General features: G+C 44.4%; 3 protein-coding genes across 4 annotated transcripts in view; 2 read left to right on the plus strand and 1 right to left on the minus strand.

The window, feature by feature from the left end:
• Positions 1–307: 307 nt before the first annotated feature.
• On the minus strand, positions 308–6,257 carry TFPI2 (tissue factor pathway inhibitor 2). Its single transcript, XM_058041211.1, has 5 exons — positions 6,179–6,257; positions 5,918–6,097; positions 5,280–5,459; positions 3,898–4,071; positions 308–1,442 (listed from the first exon to the last, which is right to left on the minus strand). Exons 1-5 carry the CDS (start codon positions 6,255–6,257, stop codon positions 1,339–1,341), a joined length of 717 nt encoding a protein of 238 aa, XP_057897194.1. The 3' UTR covers positions 308–1,338.
• A 3,348-nt stretch (positions 6,258–9,605) lies between these two features.
• Positions 9,606–13,194, plus strand: LOC131093873 (guanine nucleotide-binding protein G(I)/G(S)/G(O) subunit gamma-11). Of its 2 annotated transcripts, XM_058041234.1 has the most exons (3): positions 9,606–9,702; positions 9,829–9,932; positions 12,756–13,194. In XM_058041234.1, exons 2-3 carry the CDS (start codon positions 9,837–9,839, stop codon positions 12,879–12,881), a joined length of 222 nt encoding a protein of 73 aa, XP_057897217.1. In that variant the 5' UTR covers positions 9,606–9,702; positions 9,829–9,836; the 3' UTR covers positions 12,882–13,194. The 2 variants fall into 2 exon arrangements, with proteins under 2 accessions (XP_057897217.1, XP_057897228.1); XM_058041245.1 differs by lacking the exon at positions 9,606–9,702 and having other exon boundaries at positions 9,729–9,932.
• A 138-nt stretch (positions 13,195–13,332) lies between these two features.
• Positions 13,333–22,696, plus strand: part of LOC131093847 (probable acyl-CoA dehydrogenase 6) — a 75,257-nt gene continuing 65,893 nt past the window's right edge. Inside the window, exon 1 of the mRNA XM_058041198.1 lies at positions 13,333–13,479. Coding sequence (XP_057897181.1) covers positions 13,333–13,479 — 147 coding nt within the window. The remainder of the gene's footprint in view (positions 13,480–22,696) is intronic.

The following is a 22,696-nucleotide window of genomic DNA, read 5'->3' on the forward strand; positions in this document are numbered from 1 at the left end:
ATAGCTTGTTACCCACACAAAAGCTATTCAGATAGTGCAACATCAAATAAGAGAGCAGCAGCAGACAATAAGCTAAACTAAGCAGCCCTTTGAGAGCACCTCATTGAGAAAGCCAGCTGAGCTACAAAACTGCTGGGGATGATTAACATCAATGCAATTTATTGGCTTTCTTCAAATAAAGACCTCAGTGTAAGGAAATGATTGAAGAGACAACTAAACTCTGTTAGAGTCATAATTAACAAATTATAGGTTCCATTACACATATTGGTCTATACAACTCATTCAGGATAATGACAGAACAAGCTTATTTTTTTTCCACAAAAAACATTTTATTAACATTACTTATGAATTTTTATTTAGAAAATATTGACGGTGAAATTAACTGAAATTCAGACATTATTAAAATACAAAATATAAAAGAATGTGCAAAAGTATCACCATAGGCATAACCTACCATAAGAAATATAAAAGTGCCTCAAAAGAGGGAGTACTCTTTTTTAGATGAAATTTGCAGAAACTTCTGCTGCTCTGCTTTAACAGCTACTGGATTATCACAAATATCAAAATCCTCTGCAGATGTAATCAGCATAGCTCCATTAAAATCAATAAAACTATGCTGATTAATGCCATATGAGGATCTGGAGTAACTTAGCCAAAATTTCAAATGTCATGAAAAAGTAATGGCTACAGTTTAATTTTAATGCTCAACTAGCTTATTCATTGCCTTTGTCAGAGTGTTTATCAGGGCATCTCTATTCCAAATTCTCTCCTGTGGGATAAGCTGCATTTAAATTTATACTTCTTGTACTGTTATGAAGACTTCTGAAAGCCTTTACTATGAACATTGACTGTAAATGACCATCTATTTAAATGACAGGGCCAAACTATGTAAATGGTAGGGCAATAAACCTCTGAACACACTTGTGAAAAGTTCCTCTTCTTTAGCAAGCAGAGGATGAAAAAAAAATTTAAAAATCCATGGTAGATTTTCAGTGTTGGACTCTCCTTAGTTATAATAACAGACATTTGATTTTTCAAATTTTAACTGATTTGCAACAGCTGAAATATTCTCCCAAGGCAGTGGTAACATTTCCCCCATAAAAACATGGAAATCTAAACAAGTCTTTCCAAAATATTATTGCAAAGACAACACAGCAGAAGAACCAAACTTAGGTTCGTTATTCTATTAAATGCAGTTTCTTATAAAAAAGTAAATTGCATAAAAAGCAGCTCTGAAAGACAGAACTATGTCAGTATAAAACTTTGTGAAAAATATCTTACAAAAGAAGAAAGTGGAATCAACAAAAAGTGTATCAAACATCCAAGTGCACATCAGCTTTAAGACTTCGGGTTATACATCTGAGATTTTTTCTTCAGTTTTCTCACTATTTTTCGGCGGGATAAATTTGCTGGCTTGTTGATACCAGGTTTCTGATTTCCTGCTAACAAAACAAAGGAAGCAGTTAGGGAAACTGAAGGACAAAACTGTTACTACTTGTTATCGTTTGAGTTTGGTTCATGTTACACTGTTCACTGTCCAATAATAACAAACAGCAGAAACTGTAACATGCGTTCTGCATTCTCTATTCTCACACTGTAAGGTTGCCAGTGTGTTTACCTTTGGCACTGGAATCCTACTTTGCTGCTCTTTTCCTGAGCAGGCATCAAAGCCTTATCCAAGTGTCCTGCAGTGACAGCAGAATGGAACTAAATACTGCCCTCTATTAAAAAAAAAAAAAAAAAACCAAAAAACCCAAAACGCAACAACCAAACCAAAAAAAAAAAAAACCACAAAAAACCCCAACCTATTCTTACATTTCTCTAAACAGTGGGACAAAGGTTAAAATACAGCCAGTGCTTGTAGGAGATATAAAGAGAAAATTACTTGAGTCTCTGCACAAAATTCACAGAAGCTGCAGAGTGGCCCAATACAGTCAGAGCTAACACCAGACATGCTTCCAAAGGCTGCATGAATTGTCTGAGAGCAATTCAGAAAACAAGTGTTCAGCAATCTTGACTAAAAATCTTTGTCTTTATGCCACCTGTTTACCAGCACCCAGAGCCACTGTGGCCAATTCCCAATTATTTTGCTGTCAGCCCAATGCATTTGCTTTCTTTTCCAATATAAACTTTTAAAGATTAAATGAATCACAAACCTTTTCAGTCAAAACACTATAGATCAATTTAACAAACAAAGTTGTATATTTGCAGAGGGAAGGTCAACTGAATTCAACCTGAGACTCCAAGAGGTAACATGAAAGCTGCTGAGGAGAAAATAATGGAAGCAGGAGAGGAGGAGCAGGAGAGGCTTAAGTTGCCTGAATTATTTGCTTAATGTTGCTGTGCACTCCCAAGCTCTAGAAATGACTATGCATAGCACAACATTAATCAGCACTAATTATCCCCTTAACTCTGGTCTTCAGCTGCACCAAGCCTTACTGAACTGTGAAATCCCAGAGTTGATGAAAAAGCTTGTAACTGGTACTTTGCATGTGACTATCTGGTGCTCTAGTTACAAGACAGACAGCATCTCCTTACCTCTTTCTTCCACACACACAAAAGGGAAAAAAAAAAAAAAAAAAAAGAAAAAAAGAAGTGAGTTAGAGAGAACCCCCAGGTGAATCTGGCTGGGTGTGGGCAGGGGCAGTGTGCAGGTGAGATGCTGAAGAAGCAGCTTCCCTCCTCCTCTCTCTGAACTCTCCACACTGGAGCCTGGCCCAACCACTTCACAGGTAGCAATGGATGCAAATTAGATAATCACAAGCATCTCAGATAAACTTAACATACTATTAGAGACTCTCTCATAATAAAATGGCAGAGACACACTCAGACCTGTCATCCACAGAAATATTACTGTCATGACTAACTGGCAGGCAATATTTTTATTTCTGAGGACAGTGCTCAGGGTACAATCCTTGCCCCAGACCTGGATTTCCAGCCCAGAACTGAAGAATCATCTCCCAGCATAAGGCTTCTGACTATACAACTTTAATACTGAGGTACTCAGATCTTGTGCTTATTATGTTTAAAATAGAGTTTTTTAGTTTCAGTGCTTTTCAGTTTTTCCTTTTTCCCAAAGGCAATGTACATGCTTGATACAGCCTTAAATATATCTCCCATTAGTATCCATTTTTAAAATACTGCACTGTGTCTGCTTCCTAAGTTTTCTGGGCAACAACATACAATTTTCTATCTCGTTTGTTTTCCTATCAAATTAATTAAATTAGAGTATTAAAACTTGCAATAGCTGTAATATGACTGCAAATAAAAGCACAACTGTTTTGATTTACAAGCACAGCCACAAGCTGGTTTCAATAAAAGTATTAGAAAAATCTATTATCATTCCAAGCTTTCCCCCCACAGCCTGAGAAACAGCTGACACAGCACTACTGATGAGGCAGAACCTTTAGTAATGGGAACAGGAAATGTCAGTAGGCAACAGGGAATTGAGGAAGGATGGTAACTTCTGAAAATGCAAAGGAAAAAAGTAAATTGATTTCACAACAGACTTTAATCCTATTTAAAACTATCTAGAATAAAAGGATATCTTAGTTTGTGGTCGTGGAGATACTGAACAGTTTAAAGACTGATTCCTTGTAGGCTCTAGGAAGTAAGCTTAGTCTTTTTGTGTGCTCTCCTCTACACTTCATTCAAATATGGTGTAACCACTTCACATCACACTGATCTTGCCAGAAGGATTTAGCATTGCCATTCAATTTTCCCTGCCCTTAAAAACACAAGAGTCCAAAATGCAAAAAGCATACCCCTGTAGCTGGCCAAGGTGAGTAAAAGAACACCATGAATATTTGATACTGTTATATGGATTGCTTTAAATGCATGTGACTGACAAAATATGAAAAACAAATAAAAATAAGAAACAAACAAAAAAACCCTCACCATTTCTGCAGACATTGTAGCAATCCTTTTCAGTGACAAAGTTGTTGGCATTTCCACCACAGCCAGTGTATCTGAACTCTTTACATGATTTAGTCTTGGTGTCATAGTAATAGCGAGGCACAGAAGAGGAACACAATCCTTCATCCTTTGGGCTATAGCATAGCAAGGGGCCAGCTTGGGAAAAAAAGAGAAAGGAAAAAAAGAAGAGAGAGAGCAAGAAAAATTACATAAATGTGATCACTGTACATGGCTTCTTAAAATTGATCCCGAAATAAGTTTTGTGTCTAAACGGCTCTTTTTCCCCTTGAATTGACACTATTACTGATGACTTCAGAGACTTTCTACATCTAATTCCTGGGAGCTGTGAATTTGAGAAAGCAAGAGACCATCCTAGGAAACAGGATTAGATCCCATAAGTGAAATTCATCAGCTATCCCCATTTGTGATGCTATACATATGACAGCAAAGATTTTTACATATTATTCTATATATATAGGAATATAGCAATAATTTCAGTGGAACAACCTCCACTGAAGGCACAACTTTGCTATGATTTTCCCAGCAAATTCTGCTCGCAGCAAAAAGTACAAATCCAACAACTTTCCTCAAGAGCATGTTTCTTTTTGCCTCAACAAAACTTTATTTTTTCTGCTGTACCCCCTTTATCAACTCATTGTATGTGCAACAGAAATAATTCAGCTTTCACCTAAGAAAATGCTGATGATCTGTCATCAGCTACAAATAAATGTCATCAAGCACTAATAACACTTAGGGAGGGCAGTGACAGTTTTACACATTCTGGTAGATCTTCAAAGAGCCTATCTTGAACTAGATATTAATCTGGTGTTCATGTCAAAACTTAGTTATAGTTACCTGCTCATAACTGCCACCAATCTTATTTAAAGCTCAAATGGAGACACAGCGAAGAACCACATCAGGCATCTCACTTTTGTGAGAAGCTGAGTTGTTGAGTGCCAAAAACCTGAGCTGCCTACCACCATCTCCTAGGCCTGAATTTTAAAAAGGTGTTTCTGCTTTACATAACACTTCCCTGAATGTGACTGCAGCAATCTCTGACACATCATCCTCAACACACATCCTCAAACTTATTATTTCTCTTCAGATACACCTGTACAGCTCTCTAGAAGTCAAGAAATTGATTTGGTACAGCTGTGGGTGTATTTAAGATCTCAGCATTTTTGTTCTTCCAGTAACAGCTAAGACAACATACTAAAATTAAAGTCGACAACATAAACATCTGCTTTACACAAGTCTTCAAAAATACCACTGTATGGGTATTCAGAGGAAAATATCAAATGAAGTATCCTCTTCATATTACTTTCAAACCATCTATTTTATTAAAAATTTGGAACAACCATTACTTTTTTCTGGCAGACAGTGGTCCACACAAGACTGCAAATCTCTGAAGTTGTTTCCATTTCCATAACAGCCACCATAGATGAATTCCTCACACCTCATCGAGCTCAAGTTAAAGGCATATCTTCTTAGATAGCTCCTGCAAGGTCCTCCATCAGCCTCCATCCGGCATAATTTGGGCACTTCTGCAGAAACAAACAAAAAAAAAAAAAATCAACCTCTGTAAAAACAGCCCTTCATGCTTTGCATACAGAACAACATGGTAGTGCAGATAAAACTGTATTACTTCAGTTGCAGGCAAGTCCCACTTTGTCCCACTTGCTTTTCTTCTGGAGGAATCCAATGCATTAATTAGCAAGTAAGTGCAATATCAAATCACATTTAAAATCCTAATAGATAAATTCCACACATCATCTCTGGATCAACTGACTCTGTATTTTCTGCCCAAAACTGCCATCAGCAAGAAGCTGCAACAAGCAGGAGGGTCATCAGTTGGACTCGATCATCTTAAAGGTATTTTCCAACCTAAATAACACTATGATTCTAAGACTTTGTGATATATCGGGGTGGTGCAAAGCGTCCCGCAAAGCCAAGCAGCCTCCCCGGTGTGTCCCCTCCAGCCCCTGCCGGTCCCGGGACTCACTCTTGATGGTCCAGCAGCTCTTCTCGCAGTCGTCGAAGGTGAGGAAGTTGTTGGCGTTGCCGTAGCATCCCCCGTAGGTGAACTCCTGGCAGCTCTGCGTGTGCCGGTCGTAGTACCAGCGCGGCACCAGGGCGCGGCAGGGCCCCTCGTCGGGGGGCAGCAGGCAGGCGCGCTGCTTCTCTGCGGAGACACCGGAGCTGAGCCCACCGCGCCGGGAGGCGGCCCCGGCCCCGCGGGCTCCCCCCGAGGGCGCGTTCCTACCTGTGAGGGGGCGCTGGGCCAGCGCGGCGCAGGCCAGCAGCAGCGGCAGCAGCGCGGGCAGGCGGCGGGCGGCGGCCATGGCAGCAGCGGGGTCCGGGCAGCGAGCGGCGCTTCCCCTCCGACGGCAGCGCTTTATATGCACCCAGGCGGCTTCCCCGGGCCGCCTCCTTGCGCAGGTGGTGGGAGGGGAAGCTCTGATTCAGCGGGGCAGGAGGTCGCCGCTGACCCGGCCGCCAGCGGGGCGCGGAGGGCTGCGCGATGCGGGATCCGGGGGCGCGGGCGGCCCCCGCCCCATTCCGCCCCGCTCCGCCGGGGGAGCAGCGGGGGCCGGGCGGGGCTGCCTCCCCGCAGGGTGCACCGCCCATAGCCCAGGGGCCCCCGCCCGGGGCTGCGGCGACCTGGCTGGGGGCCACCCTCCGCCCCGCTCACGTTACGGGATGATGCTCAAAGAGCGTTTCCTGTAAATCACGGCGAAATCCGGGACAGGTCACTTAGCGAAAGACCCCCTCTCTCATCACTGCGCGTCCCACCCTCGTCATCCTCGCCTTCTTCCCCCTGAGGCCGCTCCCTATTCGGAAGCTCCGGGTAGATGACGGTGGGACGCCGAAAATCAAACGCTGGTCCTGCTGCAGGTCCCGATCCAGCCGGATCGAGAAGAGGCTGCTTAGCGAGACAGACGCGCGGCGTTAGTTTACCTCCCTAGTATAAAACGCTGATGAACTTGAGAAAATGAGGCTTGGACTCGGGGGAAACCCGAGGGGCCGAATGGATAACAACTCTGGCAGCGCAAAGAGGGATGGACTTCAGGAAATACCATAACCTGGTTTATTCTACAGATTGTAGCCCCACCAGGCAATGAGGTGTGATCTGTGGGGGGAGGGGGTGAGCACCAAACAGCATACTTTCCCTCTCTAATCTGTCAGACACATTGCATTAATTAGTGCTTACCCCAGATGGAATATAGTAAGGCAGATAAGAGTGGCTGCAAATTAGGTGCGCTCTCCATAGATAAGGACAAACTAATCTGATCTCCTATTGTTCTTCTCTGCTCCCTTTACAGCGACATTGGGCCATAGTCCTGCAGGCAGGCACTGCCCTGGATAGGTTGCAATACAGGGCCCTGGGAATCTGTGGCCTGCAGGAAAGAAGATACAGTCTGTAAGCAGGAGGCACTTCAGAGCACCCTGACTGCTTGAACTGACTTTCTCTCCATGGCTTCTGTGCTTTACTTATGTCGGACTACAACCTAGCTTCCTGACATATTTTTCATAAAGGCAAGAAAGGAGCAAGTCTAATTCCTACTCCACCTACATGACTTCTGAAAGGGAATGAATGGCACCTCTTTCCTTCCTTTTTCAGAACTGCTTCCTTTTTCAGAATCTCCAGTAGCTAAAGCATAAGTGGTACTTTACTGACAAGAAAATAAATCGTGGGGCAGCTTGAGTCATCACGATGGGATATATCTGCCATGCTTTAGATTCTTATAGCTACAATGGTTACTAATGGGTGTCCTCATTTTTAGGGATTTCGTTCAGCATATTAGGCAGAGCAGCTATATCAAAGTTTATGTCCCTCCCGAAAAAAAGAACCAACAAACAAAAAAACCGACATTCTTTTTCTATTTCCAAAAGAAAGCAAAAGGTCATTGGGAAACTAAAGTGGTTTTAATATGATATTCTTTAATATGTTTTCCTAGACTGATGCCCTTTAGTTTTCATGACATTTTTTGGAATTGCAAAGAAAGAAATTTAAATACCACTTTAAACAATAGCAGCAAAGTGAATGAAAACACCATTTTCAACATTTTCAATTTCCTCTGTGCACAGACATATAGAAATCAAAGTCTGATTTAAAGCCACCTATCCATCAGTGCTGCTATTCAGCTTCTCCTTAGCTTTCACTTAGATCAGGTAAATATCTGTAAAAATATATGAACCACAATAAAAGTTAACACAGCGAGTGGTAGAAAGTCCATCACTCACTGCCATCTGCAGAGCCAGTCACATCAGCAGACAGGTCAGGGAAAGTTTTCCATTACAGAGCTATGGATACCAAATTCTTCCCACCCCAACTGTGTCAGTGGTGTGCCAGAGCCCACCTTCAGCTCACTCCTGCACCCTACCCCTGCCTCCCCCGCATCACATGCTCTCTGCCTCTGCACACCACAATGTTTCTGGTCCCACCAACAGCCCAGGCTGTTCTGGGGCACTGGACAGCCGGCTCCTTACACCTGTTTTGGCTGGCCCAGGACCAGCAGCTGGTGGGGTTTGGGAATGCAGCTGTCAGTGTAGGTTATGGGCGTGTAGAAAGCGCATGCCACAGCTGGGGAGGGGAAGATAGTAGCCATAGGGAGAGGAAGAGAAACTGATTTTAGTGAACTGGCTGAAGTAAAACAAATACAAACCCCAAGGGCACTACAGGAGCAGTGCTGGAGATGTAAATCTTACATGCTGCTGACAGCTGCTTACATCTGGTGAGTAGGAAGAGGTTGGAGAAAGGAGTGTGTTTAATGGGAAAAAACAGAGGAGGAAAGAGGGAGGGTTAACTGCCTATAAAGATCTTTGAAGTGGCAGATAACAGAAGGACTGCAAGCCCATTTTAATGGCCTGTAGCTATGTTCAGTCTCACGGGCCCTGAATTGTGCTTCCATTGCTATTGTAGGAAAACAGCTACTAGGATGACAGATGCTAGGTGCTGTGCAAGCAGGCATGGAGGGACCACTCCGTTTCTAAAAGCATAGAAACCTATTTGGGATCTAGACCTCAAAACCATATGCAACCACAGGAGAAGAATTTCCTAACTCCTTCTTGCATTTTCTGAATGCATCACTTCCCTTATGTTGAGTACTCCACCCCAACACCTGTCATAACTCCATGTGTTCAGAGACCCTTGTGCAAACCAGCCACAATAGCCCTCTTATGCAGTTGCAAGTCTGCTTTGCAGACATACCTACCAAAAAGTTGCAATGTCTGGCATTGATGGGCTGGCCACCTGTTGAGGCACTTTATGTGGGAACAGTTTCTTCCCCTCTCTACCTTAGTCAGTTCATCTGTAGTGGTAATGCACAAGTATTGAGGAAGGTACCCGTGCACGCCACCTGCTTCTGCCTTAGCAGAGGGGGAGAAGATCACCGAGCCCAAGAATGCAGGTGACACAGAGCCGGAGTCATTTCCATGGCCAGGAGGTGCATGGGGAGAAGATGGTGGGGAGAAAGATCTCATGCTGGGCCAAAAGCTCCAGCCGACCTCGCTGCTCTTGCCCCGCACGGGAGTTGCGGAGGGTGAAGCCAGGGAGGTCAGCACAGGAGGGTCTTCCAGCTCCCGGCTCCTGCTGGGACGGCCGGACCTCCCTGCGCTGGCAGGGCCGGTGTCAACGCCCCGGCAGCGGGGCCGGGCCGGGCTCTAATCCGGTTAGGGGGGATTAGCGCGCAGGTTTAAAGGCCGGAGCGGCGCGGGGAAGGGGTGCGGGCGCGCCGGAGAGGAAGCGGCCGGGGCCGAGCAGCGGGGCAGCCCGGCCGGCAGCGTGTGAGTGAGCCGGGGGCGGGCCGGGGGCGGCCGTCCCGCAGCCCCGCCACCGCCCGGGGGCTCCGGGCCCGGCGCCCTCGCTGCCCAGACGTAACCTTTTGTCCTCACTCCCTGCGCGCTCCGTAGTGTAGACGATGCCAGCCATCAACATCGAGGACCTGAGCGAGAAGGACAAACTGAAAATGGAAGTGGAGCAGCTCCGGAAAGAAGTGAAGCTGGAAAGGCAGCCGGTGAGAGGGCGCGGAGAGGGGGCCGGAGCTGCCCGGGGCCGGCTGTGGAGCGGGGGGCGAGCCCGTTCCTCCGGGGCCGGGCGGGGCTGTGGGAGCCGCTCGTCCGCAGAGCCCCGGCTGTTTTGGGACGGCCGCGCTTCGCACCGACGGTCCTGCCGCCACTTTGGGTGAGGGGCCGGGGACGGCGCTGTTGGCACAGCGCTGCTAACACCGCGCCGGAGCGCCGGTCCTTGCCGGGGGTGGCTGTGGAGCCCGGGGGAAGGAGCGCATCATCGCTGGGATAAAGCGCCCCGAGGGGCTGGCGCGGGCCGGCCCGCCGCGGCAGGATTTGGCACCCCTTAACTTAATCCCGGTGGATTTGGCACCTCTTAACTTCCCCTCCCCTCGAGTACCTGGCGCCCAAGGCCGGCACAAGACCGCTTTGCCGGGCGAGGGAGGAGCGCGTCGCGCTGTTCCCCCCTTCTGTAGCAGAACGCCCAGGGACGTGCTGGTGCTAGGGGAGGATGGCCCTCCCCTGGGCAGCCAGGGCAGCCCCATCGCGGCACTGCGCCCTGCCTGGCCCCTCGCCGGGTCTCGGCTGCCCGCGTCCCCGCCCCGCTTCCCGTGCCGTGCAGCGCCCGGGCAGGAGCCAGAGCACCGCCCGTGCCGAGCCGTGACCCACCCAGCCTTGTTTCATAGACATCTAGACATTCACACTGATTGTTCCTTCCCACAAGTACTTTCCCCTTAAAGGTTTATGGTTTTGTACATTTTCTATAGACGAAAGATGTGCAGAACTGATCATACTCTATGATGAAACTAATTTTTTTAAAAAATTCTGCATGCCAGCAGAGGCAAATTACACCTAAATAAACCCTTCAAGTTAGGACCAAAAATACATTTGTATGTGGGAATCAGTAGCATTAGTCATGTTGATTACATTGAAGGTCTAGGTTTTACCCCAAGAATAAAAATGCCAATGCTGAAGTTATGTTTTAGCTGTGAGTTGGCTATCAGTGATTGTAGATATTACAGTATAGTCTAAAGCTCTAGCGGTATTGAGGGCTCAACGTCCAACTAGTGTTGATACCTATGTCATCTCTCAAAGATAATTCTTAGACAACTGAAATATACTCTGCAAGACATAAAGTTTTGGAAATAATAATAATTCTAAATACTTGTCTACATTTTTGGAATAAACCAAAAGCCTGATCGCTTTAGGAAAATGGGTATTTTTCAATTTTCCTGTAGTGAAGCATGTTTAATTCTACCAGTGCATTGTAACAGAAGTTTTGCTGTGAGAATGAAATTGTTGTTATTGTCACAGTCCCCTGGTACCTGTGTGGGTGTTACAGGGACTGGGAAATGCAGAAACCACATTACTCTTGGTACCAAAAGCAAAACGTCAGACAAAATTTTTTTTACCCCCACTAACAACTTTACAAAATAAAAAGGAAATGGCCTTTGGAATGAATAAAAATTTCTAAATGTATATTTAAGCAGACTTTTTTACTTGTAAGTTGAAGTGATCCTGGCAGTGCTGACTGAAGTAAAACCCTGGTCCTTCATATAGTTTGGCATGCAACTGTGCTATGGTGTTGTTAGGTGCTCCAGTTTGGATGAACAAAATTGGCAAGGCACAGAAGAACAAGACACGTATAATGGGATTTCTAGGTGCAGCTTCTTCTTTGCTCTAAGGCAGCTAGATCTTATTTTATGCACTGTTTAATTGGGAATTAACTCTGTTCCTTCTGATGGCTTAAAGCTTAATTTTGCACAGGCCATGCTCTGTTGTTTGTGATGCAGTAAGTAAATTCATTGGTTCTCTTGTTGTAGTTTTACCTTTGAAATAAAATGTAATTAACAGAGGAGGCAAGGGGCCTTAAATTAGAAATACTAATCATCTAGTGGCCTGGCCAGCAGCTGGTTGCTGCTGCTGACTCTGCACAGCAGTACCACTGCAGGGCCTGCGGGTACGAAGCGAGGAGGTAGGGACAGAGCAGGAGTGTGTCCTCAGGCATGTCAGGTATTTGAGCATCTAGGGACAGTTTCTGCTGGCACAGAGAGCAAGAGATGTGTGTGCACAAGGAACCTCAGGAGCCCCAGACATTCACTTGTGCACTCTCAGACTCCACAAACACCATTACCACATGTGCTGCATGTGTCAGTGAACAAAACTAAACACCCTTCTTCTTCCTGGGTTCTGTGGGTGGGTTCTGTGCAGGCTCGCCTACATCAGTGCTAGTTTGGTATGAATGCTATGGGAACTATTATGGTCTCAGAACACAATAGGCTCTTTTATTAACCATTGTTTGAAATAACCCCAGGTTACCAGTAAATAAGTTGTCTTTCCTAGTTAGACCCTCATTCAAGGTGCATCATTGCTATAGTAGAACTGCAAAGTAAGAATTGGTATTACCACTGAAAAATCATTGCTGAATGTTTTGTTTGTGAAAAAACACATAAAGCCATAAATACTTTGAAACTGAATTGAAAGTTACTGACCCTGAAACTATTGACCATAAGTCATGCTGGTGCTGAGGGAGAGTGTGATCCCCAGCTTAATGAAACTAGATCGGCTAATTATGAACACAAGTTTAACTATGCAGCAATGGCTGTTCGGAGTTGCATTTACATTCCCAGAGACACTCACATGCTCTGTCAATATCAGGCTGTGAAAAGAGAGGAAGGAAGCTGAGTATGCACGTGCTTAGTGCTCTGTGGCCAGATATTTTATGCTTGATGGGAAGGTGAATGAGAGAGAATATAAATTCATGGGTTTCCTCCACTGATGAACATTTCCCACGGCCGTAACGCAGCCACTCTTCTGTCCTTTCCCTCGAGGTGTCCAAGTGCTCCGAAGAGATCAAGAACTACATCGAGGAGCGGTCGGGAGAGGACCCGCTGGTGAAGGGGGTCCCCGAAGACAAGAACCCCTTCAAGGAGAAGGGAGGCTGTGTCATCGCTTAGGAGAAGGAGCTCCCGCCTGCCCCTGCTGCAGACATTCCTCCCGTACCCGTAGGGAGCGACTAGCGCGTCCCCTCCGCCGCCGGTCTGTGTCGAACGAGCACAGGAGCGGATTTATTTTCATTTTCTATTTCTCCTTACAAAAATACAGAAACCCTCGCGAAAGCAGCCGAGCCCCGCGCCGGCCGCTGGCCAGGGCCGGCTGTGCCCCGCTGCCCGCCGTGCCCGGCCTGTGTCGCTGCGCGGGGCCCGCTCGCCACCCGCTTGTCGGTCGCTTCATGGCTGTTCGTTGGCATTAAAGAGAACCTGCCCGTAACCCGAGAGCTCCCGTGACTTGCTGCCGGGGCGAGGGGAGTGGGAGGAGGGGCGGGGCGGGGCGGGGGCTGCCGGCGGCCCGGGCTGGCTTTCGGGACACGGCGGCTGTAGCGGCCTTTGCCCGGCACCGGTGGCGGCCATGGCGCTGCGCGGCGGCGGGCGCTGGGCCCGGCGCTTGGGCTGGGCGCTGCGGGGCCGCCCCTCGGGGCCGCGGTACGCCGGGGACGCCCCGCGGTTCGCCGGGGACACCCCGCAGCACCGCGACCTGCGGGAGGCCCTCCGCAAGGTACCGAGGAGCGACCGGGCAGCGGCGGGACCGCGGGACATCCGGCCTGACCGCCCCGTGCGGGGAACGAACCAGGGCAAGGGCAGCGAGCCGCGAGAACGGCTCGGGATGTGCTTAAATGAGTAAACTTCCCTGTGCCAAGGGCAGAAACGGAACCGTGTGTGCCCTGCCTGCGGGTGACCTGCCGGGTGGCAGAGCCCTGCCCGGCGTGTGCTGCCCGGGGCGGAGCGGGGGCTCGGTCCCCGTTCTAGAGGAGCACGACGGACACATAATGGAAGTGTCCTGCAAGACTCAGTCATAAATCAAGAGGAAACGGAGCGTTTTTGGTAACGTAGCATGTACATTGAGTGCCAAATGGCAACCTGCAAGAACAGTAGTGCTGGCGAGCTCTGTGTATTCCATGTCAGTGAGGTCAGTGTCACCTGTAGATCTCATCTCCGTGGTACTGTTCAGGGCGCCTGCCAAAGCCAGAGGATCAGCAGGTTCGGCTGTAGGGAGCCCTGGTGTGGTGCCCACTGCTGGGCTGAGCATCAGTGGGAAAGAGAAATCCACCTTTAACCTAGGAACCGCTGAGAAAAGTGCTGGAGTTCAGTACCTGCTGCAAGGGCCAAACACCATTATTGTGGCCACCACATAAGAACGTACAATGGGTTCAGGTGAAGGGAATGTAAGGACTTATCTCAGATTGCAGGCAAGTTTCCAAATTCTAGCTGGCATGCAGTGCTCTGCTGTAGTTTTTTAAAAATAGTATGCTCTGGATTGCCAGATACTTTCATGTGAGTATGCTCTGGATTGCCAGATATTTTCATGTGAGAATGTCCTATCTTTCATGGACGCTTTTAAAAATTACTTGCAGAATCTTGTATTTCCCTAAATACGCTTAATTATTTCCAAACTTCACCTCCAGTCCACTGTGGACAAAAGATAGTGGAGTTACTTCTGAAGGTAAGATTTTTTTAAACTTTCACAGTTCCAGTGTTAAAATATCCCAAACCCAGTGTTTGGGTCAGATTTTCTGTCACTGAGATCTGTTATCATCGAGCTTTGGGAGAAGGGGATGTATCTTCTGTGTTATGAAAAAGAAATCCAAATAAGGAGGAAAAGAGACCCATGACTTGTCACTTTCTTAGTAAATTACTTTCATTACTCTACATTCCTGGACTCTTTGCAAAGCAGAAATAAGATGATACAGAAAGAACCAGAAGCTGGAAATGAATCCTCACCGGGATTAATAGTAGAATTTTGTAGTTAATACCATTGTGTAAAATTTGTGCTGATTCTGTCTGGAGAGAGCCACCATATATCTGTGTATCTTCAGAGCTATCTGCCAAATGAACTTGTTCCCTGGCATGCTGCTCTTCATTACCTGCCCAGGGACAACTGCATTAGTAAAAAAATCATGTCATGAAACTCAGAGGACAAGGACAGAGCTTGTAAAGGAGGTAATCTGGTTCTTTGTCATGGATAGGTTAAGGCACACATTGTTTTGTATCTCAAGTATTTGCAGCTGTGTATTTATTGAGGACGGGGGAAGTAGCTATATTAGTGTCTGCTAGTGCAGTGTTTGCTGCTCTGTTGTGTGACACACTGCTTTTTTAAATAAAACTTTCCCCTCCTTTTCCCCTTGTTTTTATGCCCTCCATGCCTTCTGAAGTGCAGATAACAGAATGCTCTACCTTGCTGAGTTCAGGGCAGATAATTAAATCATGGGCTAAGAGAGAATGTGATGCTACATTTATCACATAAAGCCCTGTGATGATATATTGTAGAATAAATCACAGTAGATAATATAAACCAGCTTATTGAATCGCCCTGCATGAAAAAAATGCTTATATAGCACTTATTTTAGATTTCCTCTGATCATATTGGAAAAAAAGAAAAATCACTATTTATGTCAAATCCAGTCTGATGTTGTTCACACAAAGCTTCTAGCAATCAATGTTCGATTTGTCTTAAGTTAAGCCTTTCTCTAGTGATTTTAGGATAAATTGAAAAGTGTCCCCAAAGTCTTTGGGAGAGAATGGCCATTCAGTATCTGCAACACATTTTAAGTATACCTGTTATATATTCTGGGGCACCCTTTCCAGTAGCTAAATGCAGATGCGAGTACCAGAGAAATCAGAGAAATGAGCAGTGCAATTCCATGAGTGAGAGCTGGGGTTTTTGTTTGTTTGTTTGCATTAATTTTATTTTTTAGTGTATTAACGTACTTTAAATGATCTATAATTTCCCAATTGTTCTGAGCAGGATGAGGAAGAGACTCTTATAATTCCAGGGGGCTGTTTTTAGCAAGGGTATTGAAATAATTCTGTGAGTGGTTTCCTTTACAGCTTTATAGGTCACCACCCTTCCTCTTGGAAATTGAAAACGTAACTTTTCCTTAACTTGTTGAACAATGCTTGCAGTACACTGGTATCCTACAGCTTGCTTCAGTAATTACTACAGCTGGTTTGAGGAAAAAAGTTTAACTTACTCTGTGTATGTGTGTCTAACAGTATTCATATACATGCAACATGTATGTGGGCTGCTTATTTGTCTTTTTCTCTGGCATTAGTAGTAAGAAACTTTGGAAATGCTGAAATTTGACATACATTTTGCTAGAGCTGCATGTATTTTAAAAATGACATTTCATTTTATGAAATTGAGTATAGTTACACTGTGTTGTGTGTCTGTAGGATGAGAATTTCCCCCATGACAATGAGACTCCACCAAGGGACACTGCTTCATTGTTTGCCATTCTTGGCTTGTATGTCATGAGTTTCTATTTATTAATATATATCAATAGATTTTTGCAGCAGTTAATGTCTCTTTGTATTAGAGCATGCAGGATCTGAATTTAATATTCACATTTCCCATAACTTTCTGGTAAAATTTCTGTAATTTTTCCATCAAAATAATATGGCTCTTTCTGACTACTTGCAAAATAATGAAGGGTGACAACTATTATCATTGGGGCACCTTGGATGGAGTTTTATTATGATTTTTTGAATTTTATTATGAATTTGAGTTTTATTATGAATTATTTTTATGATTTTAAGAAATCATAAACCCCTGCCACAGGATGGTGAAGTAATAGCTTGTTGGTATTAGAAAGAATACTTTAAATGCCAGTTTCTCACTAAGTTGGAAGAGAGAAAACATGCAGCTGAATCTGAACAATTACATGACTGGCACCTGCGATTTTAAAACCTAGCTTATCATACACCCAAGTTAAAGGCTTCTGCAAGAGAGCAGTTTGGCAAGGCTCACAGATTCTGCACTGACTGCCCTTCTGTCTAAGGGAAGCAAAATGTATTCCCAGGTTCTGGGGCATTGCAGTCTTTTTCATCTTGTGTCTGCCAGAAACATCGCACGAACATTTAGGGGCTAATTCTCGTGCTGGTACCAAGAATTTTTGGTAGCAGTTTATCAGAGAGGAAATCTTCATCATTGAATTTTGTTGTTATTGGAAGAGGCAGCTGGGATACACCACTGTAATGTGAGAGACCACCAAGTACACCTACTAGTGCCCTACCAAGAAGTGCTTTTAAATCAGGAGAACAGGAGTGGAAAAAAAATGAGGTACAGTTTATTTAAGCAAGCTCTGTAAAAAGCTTTTTCTCATAATAAGAAAAATGTCACTTTCTGTACAAATGCTTCAGTGTGTAGCAAAAGTGCAATTAAGGCAATTTTGTAATCAGTGCTCCTATTTGTTACTTGGTGTCAGAGTAGAGCTGACATTGAGTTGTTATGTCCTAACACTGGATTTTTTTTTCCTACCTCATATCAGTGTTAGAACAAATTTCTACTGTATCTAGTTAGACTTTTCAGTGAACAGTTTTTAGTACAACTATGGCTAGTGGATATTTTTGTGCCTCAGATCTAGCTATTATATTGCTTTATCATTGCCACATTTGATTAGGCAATACAGTTATGCATTTATGAGAACTAAAATTGTGTCTTAATAAGCACTTTATGCCTGAGGAAAAAACTGGGGTTGATACTGGTTTAGCCTGACAGTTCAAATGTGATGGTGTGGGCTGCAGTGAAAGAACTTGTTTTGTTCCTCCAGGGATGTAGATTCAGAAGGAGAACCCAAACCCCAGCATGCCAGCCTCTGGTGGACATTACACTCTATCTAATCAGCACCTGGGTGCTGGAAAGTAAGATTTGCAGGTGCAAGAAAATCTCTGTGGTCATTTTCTCAGTCTTGTATCTCTTTCATAACTCAATACAAGTAGCCTGGATACCATTCCAGTGGCCAGAGCTCCCTGTTGCCCAAAATGCTTGTCCCAGATCAGTGCCTAGATTAGCACAGCACACATTTTTGGTCTTGTAGGACTACCCTGGTTTAAAAGCCTCTGCTATCAGATCCCAGGAATAGCTGTGCCCTCAGCACTCGGTTTTTTACAAATTTTGGGATCCTCCCTTTTCTGCCATACTCTTGGATAGGGCAGTTGAAAGGGGTGTATTTGTGAGTGTGCAGGGACTGCCAAGACATTCAGGTCTGCACAGGAGGGATTCGTCTTTGCAACTGTCTTTGGAAAAATGACATAAGGACGTGGTGTTGGCTGGGATCATGTGTGTTCCTTCCCAGCTGGAGCTGCCTTCTAGCCTCTCATTCCTCAGGAAATGGTTGAGCAGGGCTCAGCTCCAGGATAGGGGGCTGAACCTTTCATTTTCTTAGCATGGTAATAATGTGTGCCCCCTGCTTCAGCAATGGGGCCCCCAGATGTGCCAGCAGCTGCATGGGGGGGAGGGCAGGACATGCTTCTGCACTCCTTGGTGAACTTTTAGCATTTTAGTATTTCAGTAAGTGTTGGCAAAAACTTTTTAGTTGATTCAGGGTTTGGATTTTTTGGTTTCCTGAAGTTAAAACTGTAGTCAGATGTATGGGACCAAAAGATAATCAGTATTCAAATTTCTGAACCAGTACTCAGCCTTGCTTTACCTATTAGGTTTATTGCAAGGAACTGCGTTGCAGTGAAAAGGAAGAAACACAATGATTTAAACAGAAACATGTCTAGGTACTGACAAATGAATAGACCAGGCACAATTGCAGAATACTTATAAAGTGCGTGCTTTTTTCCCATGGAAAACCAGATTTTGTAAAAATAGATGAGGGCAGGTATGCTTTATTATACAATGAGAAACTGCCAGCTCTTACATTATAGGGTTTTTCCCTCCACTAATTTTTCCCTCTGAGAAAGGGAAAATTTCCTTTAGTAACTGTTGCCGTATGTGGTGATCACAGCTGTCTTTGGTACCCAGTGCAGTAGCAGATTGCAGAATACTTTGTTGCCTGTGGCACAGCTTAATTGAAGGTACAAAAATGAATCGTTGTGCTCTGATTAATCAGTTTTAACTGCATGTATTTCCCATTTAAGCCTTATATTTTCCAGCTATTAGGAAAATTTTCTGAGTTTTTTCTTTATATAAGCCTACTCAATATTGGTTTAAAATCTGTTGGAATCTTCTCTGGAAGGTCAGTTCTGGCCACAGCTCTGCGCAGCAGCATTGGAGAAACACACTTTTTTGTCTTCTCAGTAATATATTCAGTAGGTTCTTTTCTCTCTGTGGGCTACACCTTGTCCTGCAGGCACCAAGTCCAACCATTGGCTTCTGCATATAACATGTATGAAAAGAGAGGGAAATAAAATGTTTGAAAAACTTTAATCAAAATTACTTTGTTTTTGTTCTTTATTTTAATTATGAGGAAATTCTACATCTAGGATGTTTTTTCACGTTTTTCACAGAGTCACAAAATGGATGTCTACTTTTAAACTGAACTTTTTCAGTTCAACCCCATATCATCATGGAAAATGTTTTCTTGGCTTGTTTCCAGAAACAGTCTGATGACAGCTCAGGGTACAAAAGTTTCCATATCATGATTGAGGCACAGCCTCAAATCCCATATGCAAATAGGGCAATTTTTTCATTGACAATTCTTGTAGCTGATCATTTGCCCAGGTGTGTCACATGATATATTTGGCTGGGTAGCCAGCTGGGAATATGGAGTAAGAGATGCATATTGTATGCAAATGCCAAATCTTCTATATTGTGGGCAAGAGGAGACTTGTCTGTGAGGCAGAGAAGTGTTTCAGCAGCATCTGGGACATTTTCTATCTGGACATGACCCCTTCATAGCAATGAGTTATATTTTACATAGATCTCCTAGGTGAGCTCCTAACTAATAATAACAACTCATGTTTTTATAGGAGGATTGAGGGCTATCCCCCTTGTTTCAGTTAGTATTTAAAAGTCCCCAAAAACAACAACAACAAAAAAACCAACACCCCAAACAACCCCCCAAATAACCCAACCACAAAGAAAACAATCCCCAGAAAACAGTCCTGCAAAACTTCCTGAAGACCTTTGCCCTGTGCTGGTGGTGCATCCTGAAAGAGGAAGCAGTAGGCTGCAGCTTTGCTCTCTAGATTGCTGCAGACCACAGGCAAGCCTGTAATGAAGGATTTTGCTTGCCAGAAGAAAGTGCACTAAATAACTTTGTGTGAGCAGGCAAGGTTAGCACTGCAGGGAACATTTTCTGGCTGCTGTGTGGTTAAATCATATTTGTTTAATGGGGTTATTTTTAGCCTGTTGTGGTGTTTTAAGTCACATACTGCCTCTGCTTCTGCACCCAATGTCATGCCAGACTGAATGATTGCCTCTTCTGCTGCAGCGCTGAGCCTGTCAGGCCAGGCTCTCCACCACCACGCTGGGTGATCCAGGCACAGGGGCAGCTCCTGGCTTCTGCCAGGGTCTCTCTCCTAGCATGTGTCATTGGGGCTGGAAGCACAGCACTGCCATCCATCCTACCAGCGCTGGAGGGACATCAAAAATGCAGGACGTGGATTGGCCTACTGTGTGGCATAGACATTCTCATCAGTGAGCTGCTGTGGCAGAAGCTCAGTGTCTCCACAGCCTCTCTAGTAGGGAGCAGCTACAAGGAGCTGACCTGCTTCTCTCACACGCCTATATTCTCCCTGGTTCTGTCCTTAATATGTTTCCACACCTCAGTCTCCTTCCCTGTGGCCTTTCCCTACCTTTCTGAAGAGTATTCCTGGGAAAGGATTGTCCATCAAACTTTATTTAGGACGTTGGAAGAGTCTTGAGAGAGTCAAGGAGGGCTGTGACCTCCAAGCCCTTGAGTGAGAAGAAATGAGTAATATATTCTGAGAAACTCATTCAGATGTGCTTGGGATGCATGCCTTGGGGGAACCAAGATGGAGATCAACATGTGGGAAGTGGGCAGCTGCTCTTTGAACTGGGGACCTTTTTTACCCACATGTTTTTCACAGGGTCATGAAATGGATGTCTAGTTTTAAATTGAACTTTTTCATTTCAACCCCGTATCATCATGGAAAACTTTCCCTTGGTCTTCCTGTGCAGCAGCTGAGAAGACCTGCACAGGCTGCACGTGTGGCCAGTCAGGAGCTCACCAGTGGGGTCCTGGCTGCCTTGCACCCCGGGGCTGGGTTTTGGAGTCCAGCTTTGGTAGCACCAATGTGTGGCCCACGGGTTTGCCCACCTCAGCTTTGGGTTTTTTTTTTTTTTTTTTTTTTTTTTGCCTTAGCATCTTTCTAAAGTACTACCTTGACCTCAACACAGTGTTGCTACAATGCTGAGTTGTCTCACAGTGCAGTCATTACTCCTTGTGGTTTTGATTAAAACTGAAGGGAAAATGTAGTTTTGAAGGCTGTTAATTATTTGCTTTATTTATTGGTGATATAGAAAGCAAAGAAATCTCTGGTCTATTACCTCTTGTTTGAGTCATTGTTGCACTAATATCTACGTATAATCACTCAAGAACTGTCATTAGTGGTTTTTTGTTTATTTATTTGCTTTTTACATTAAGATCCTATTAACTGTGTCTTGTTGGGTTATTATAGCAATAGAGGTAAGTTCAATTACTGTAACGTGATTTAAATGGGAAAAAATTCTGCTCCTAACATAATATGGAACAGTTATGTCATAAAATCATAGAATCATAGAATGGTTTGGGTTGGATAGGACCTTAAAAATCATCTACTTGCAGGCCCCCTACTCTGGGCAGGGATGTTTGACACCAGATCAGCTTTCTCAAGGCCCCTTTCTACTGACCTTGAACTCTTCCAGGGACAAGGCATCCACAACTTCTCTGGGCAATCTGTTCCAGTGTTTTACCACCCTCTGAGTAAAGAATTTCTTTCTAACATCTAATCTAATCCTGGCTCCACAAACTCCATTTAATCTTCTTAATCCAAAATACCATTTTCTTAGACATTTTCTTTTGCTTCTCTAATAAATTAGTCTAATCTCAGCTGAGGTGTAACTCACAGGAAGCTGTAGTAAAAATTTGTGTAATTTTTTAAGAATTCAGTTTCTTGTTTCAAAATTCATCATCTTGCTAATAGTGTGCTGAAACTGTACACTGTGCAGTCTTACAAGGGGCACTTAGAAGAGGTATTTTGTGTAGAACTGGTGTGGTCTTTAATTTCTGAATTGTATGATAGGAGGTAAACATGCTGATGAATAATGAAAAATAATCTTTAATTGCTGTAAAAGTCATCTGTACATTCTCTCAGTACCCAAATTAATTAAGGTACAGTTTCTACTGTTGTAGAATGCATTTCTTTTAGAATTCAAAATTAAATGGCATTGCTAATGTTTCTGGGTAGTTGCTGATACAACTACAATATCGGCAAAAATACTGAGCATCAGCATCATATATTTTTGTTACTTTTCTCATTTAAATAACATACCAAGTTTCAGTGGAAAATAGTCAAAACTGTGGCAGTGATTTGGGGAGATATTTTAATTGCTTTTTTCTGAAGAAAAACTAAAATTACCTGTTTCTAACAAAATCTGAATTTATGTCTCTGTCCCCTCACCAACCCTGCCATGGCATTTCCCCAGACCTGGGCAGGAAGCTACAGGTGCTGTTTTCACAAAACTTTGTCAAGACAGTTTCTAATGAAAACACTTATTTTTCATACCATCATTCAACATGAAGTAAATTTGTTGGCTTGATCCATTTCCACTCTGGCAAGTATCCAGAGTGTTTTTAATAATTCACAGCTGGTAAGAGCCCTGAGGGCATTTTTGGAGGCTCCCCAGAGAGCAGCCTGAGCTCATGCTGGGATGCAGGCTAAGCCAAGGCTGCCTCCAGACCCTGGTCCTTTAGGTTTGCATCTTTATTGCTCGGATGAAGTAGCCTGAGAAAAACACCAGTTCCATACAGACTGTTCAAACATAC

This window comes from Melospiza georgiana, chromosome 1, assembly GCF_028018845.1.
Source record: "Melospiza georgiana isolate bMelGeo1 chromosome 1, bMelGeo1.pri, whole genome shotgun sequence".
NCBI lineage: Eukaryota > Metazoa > Chordata > Aves > Passeriformes > Passerellidae > Melospiza > Melospiza georgiana.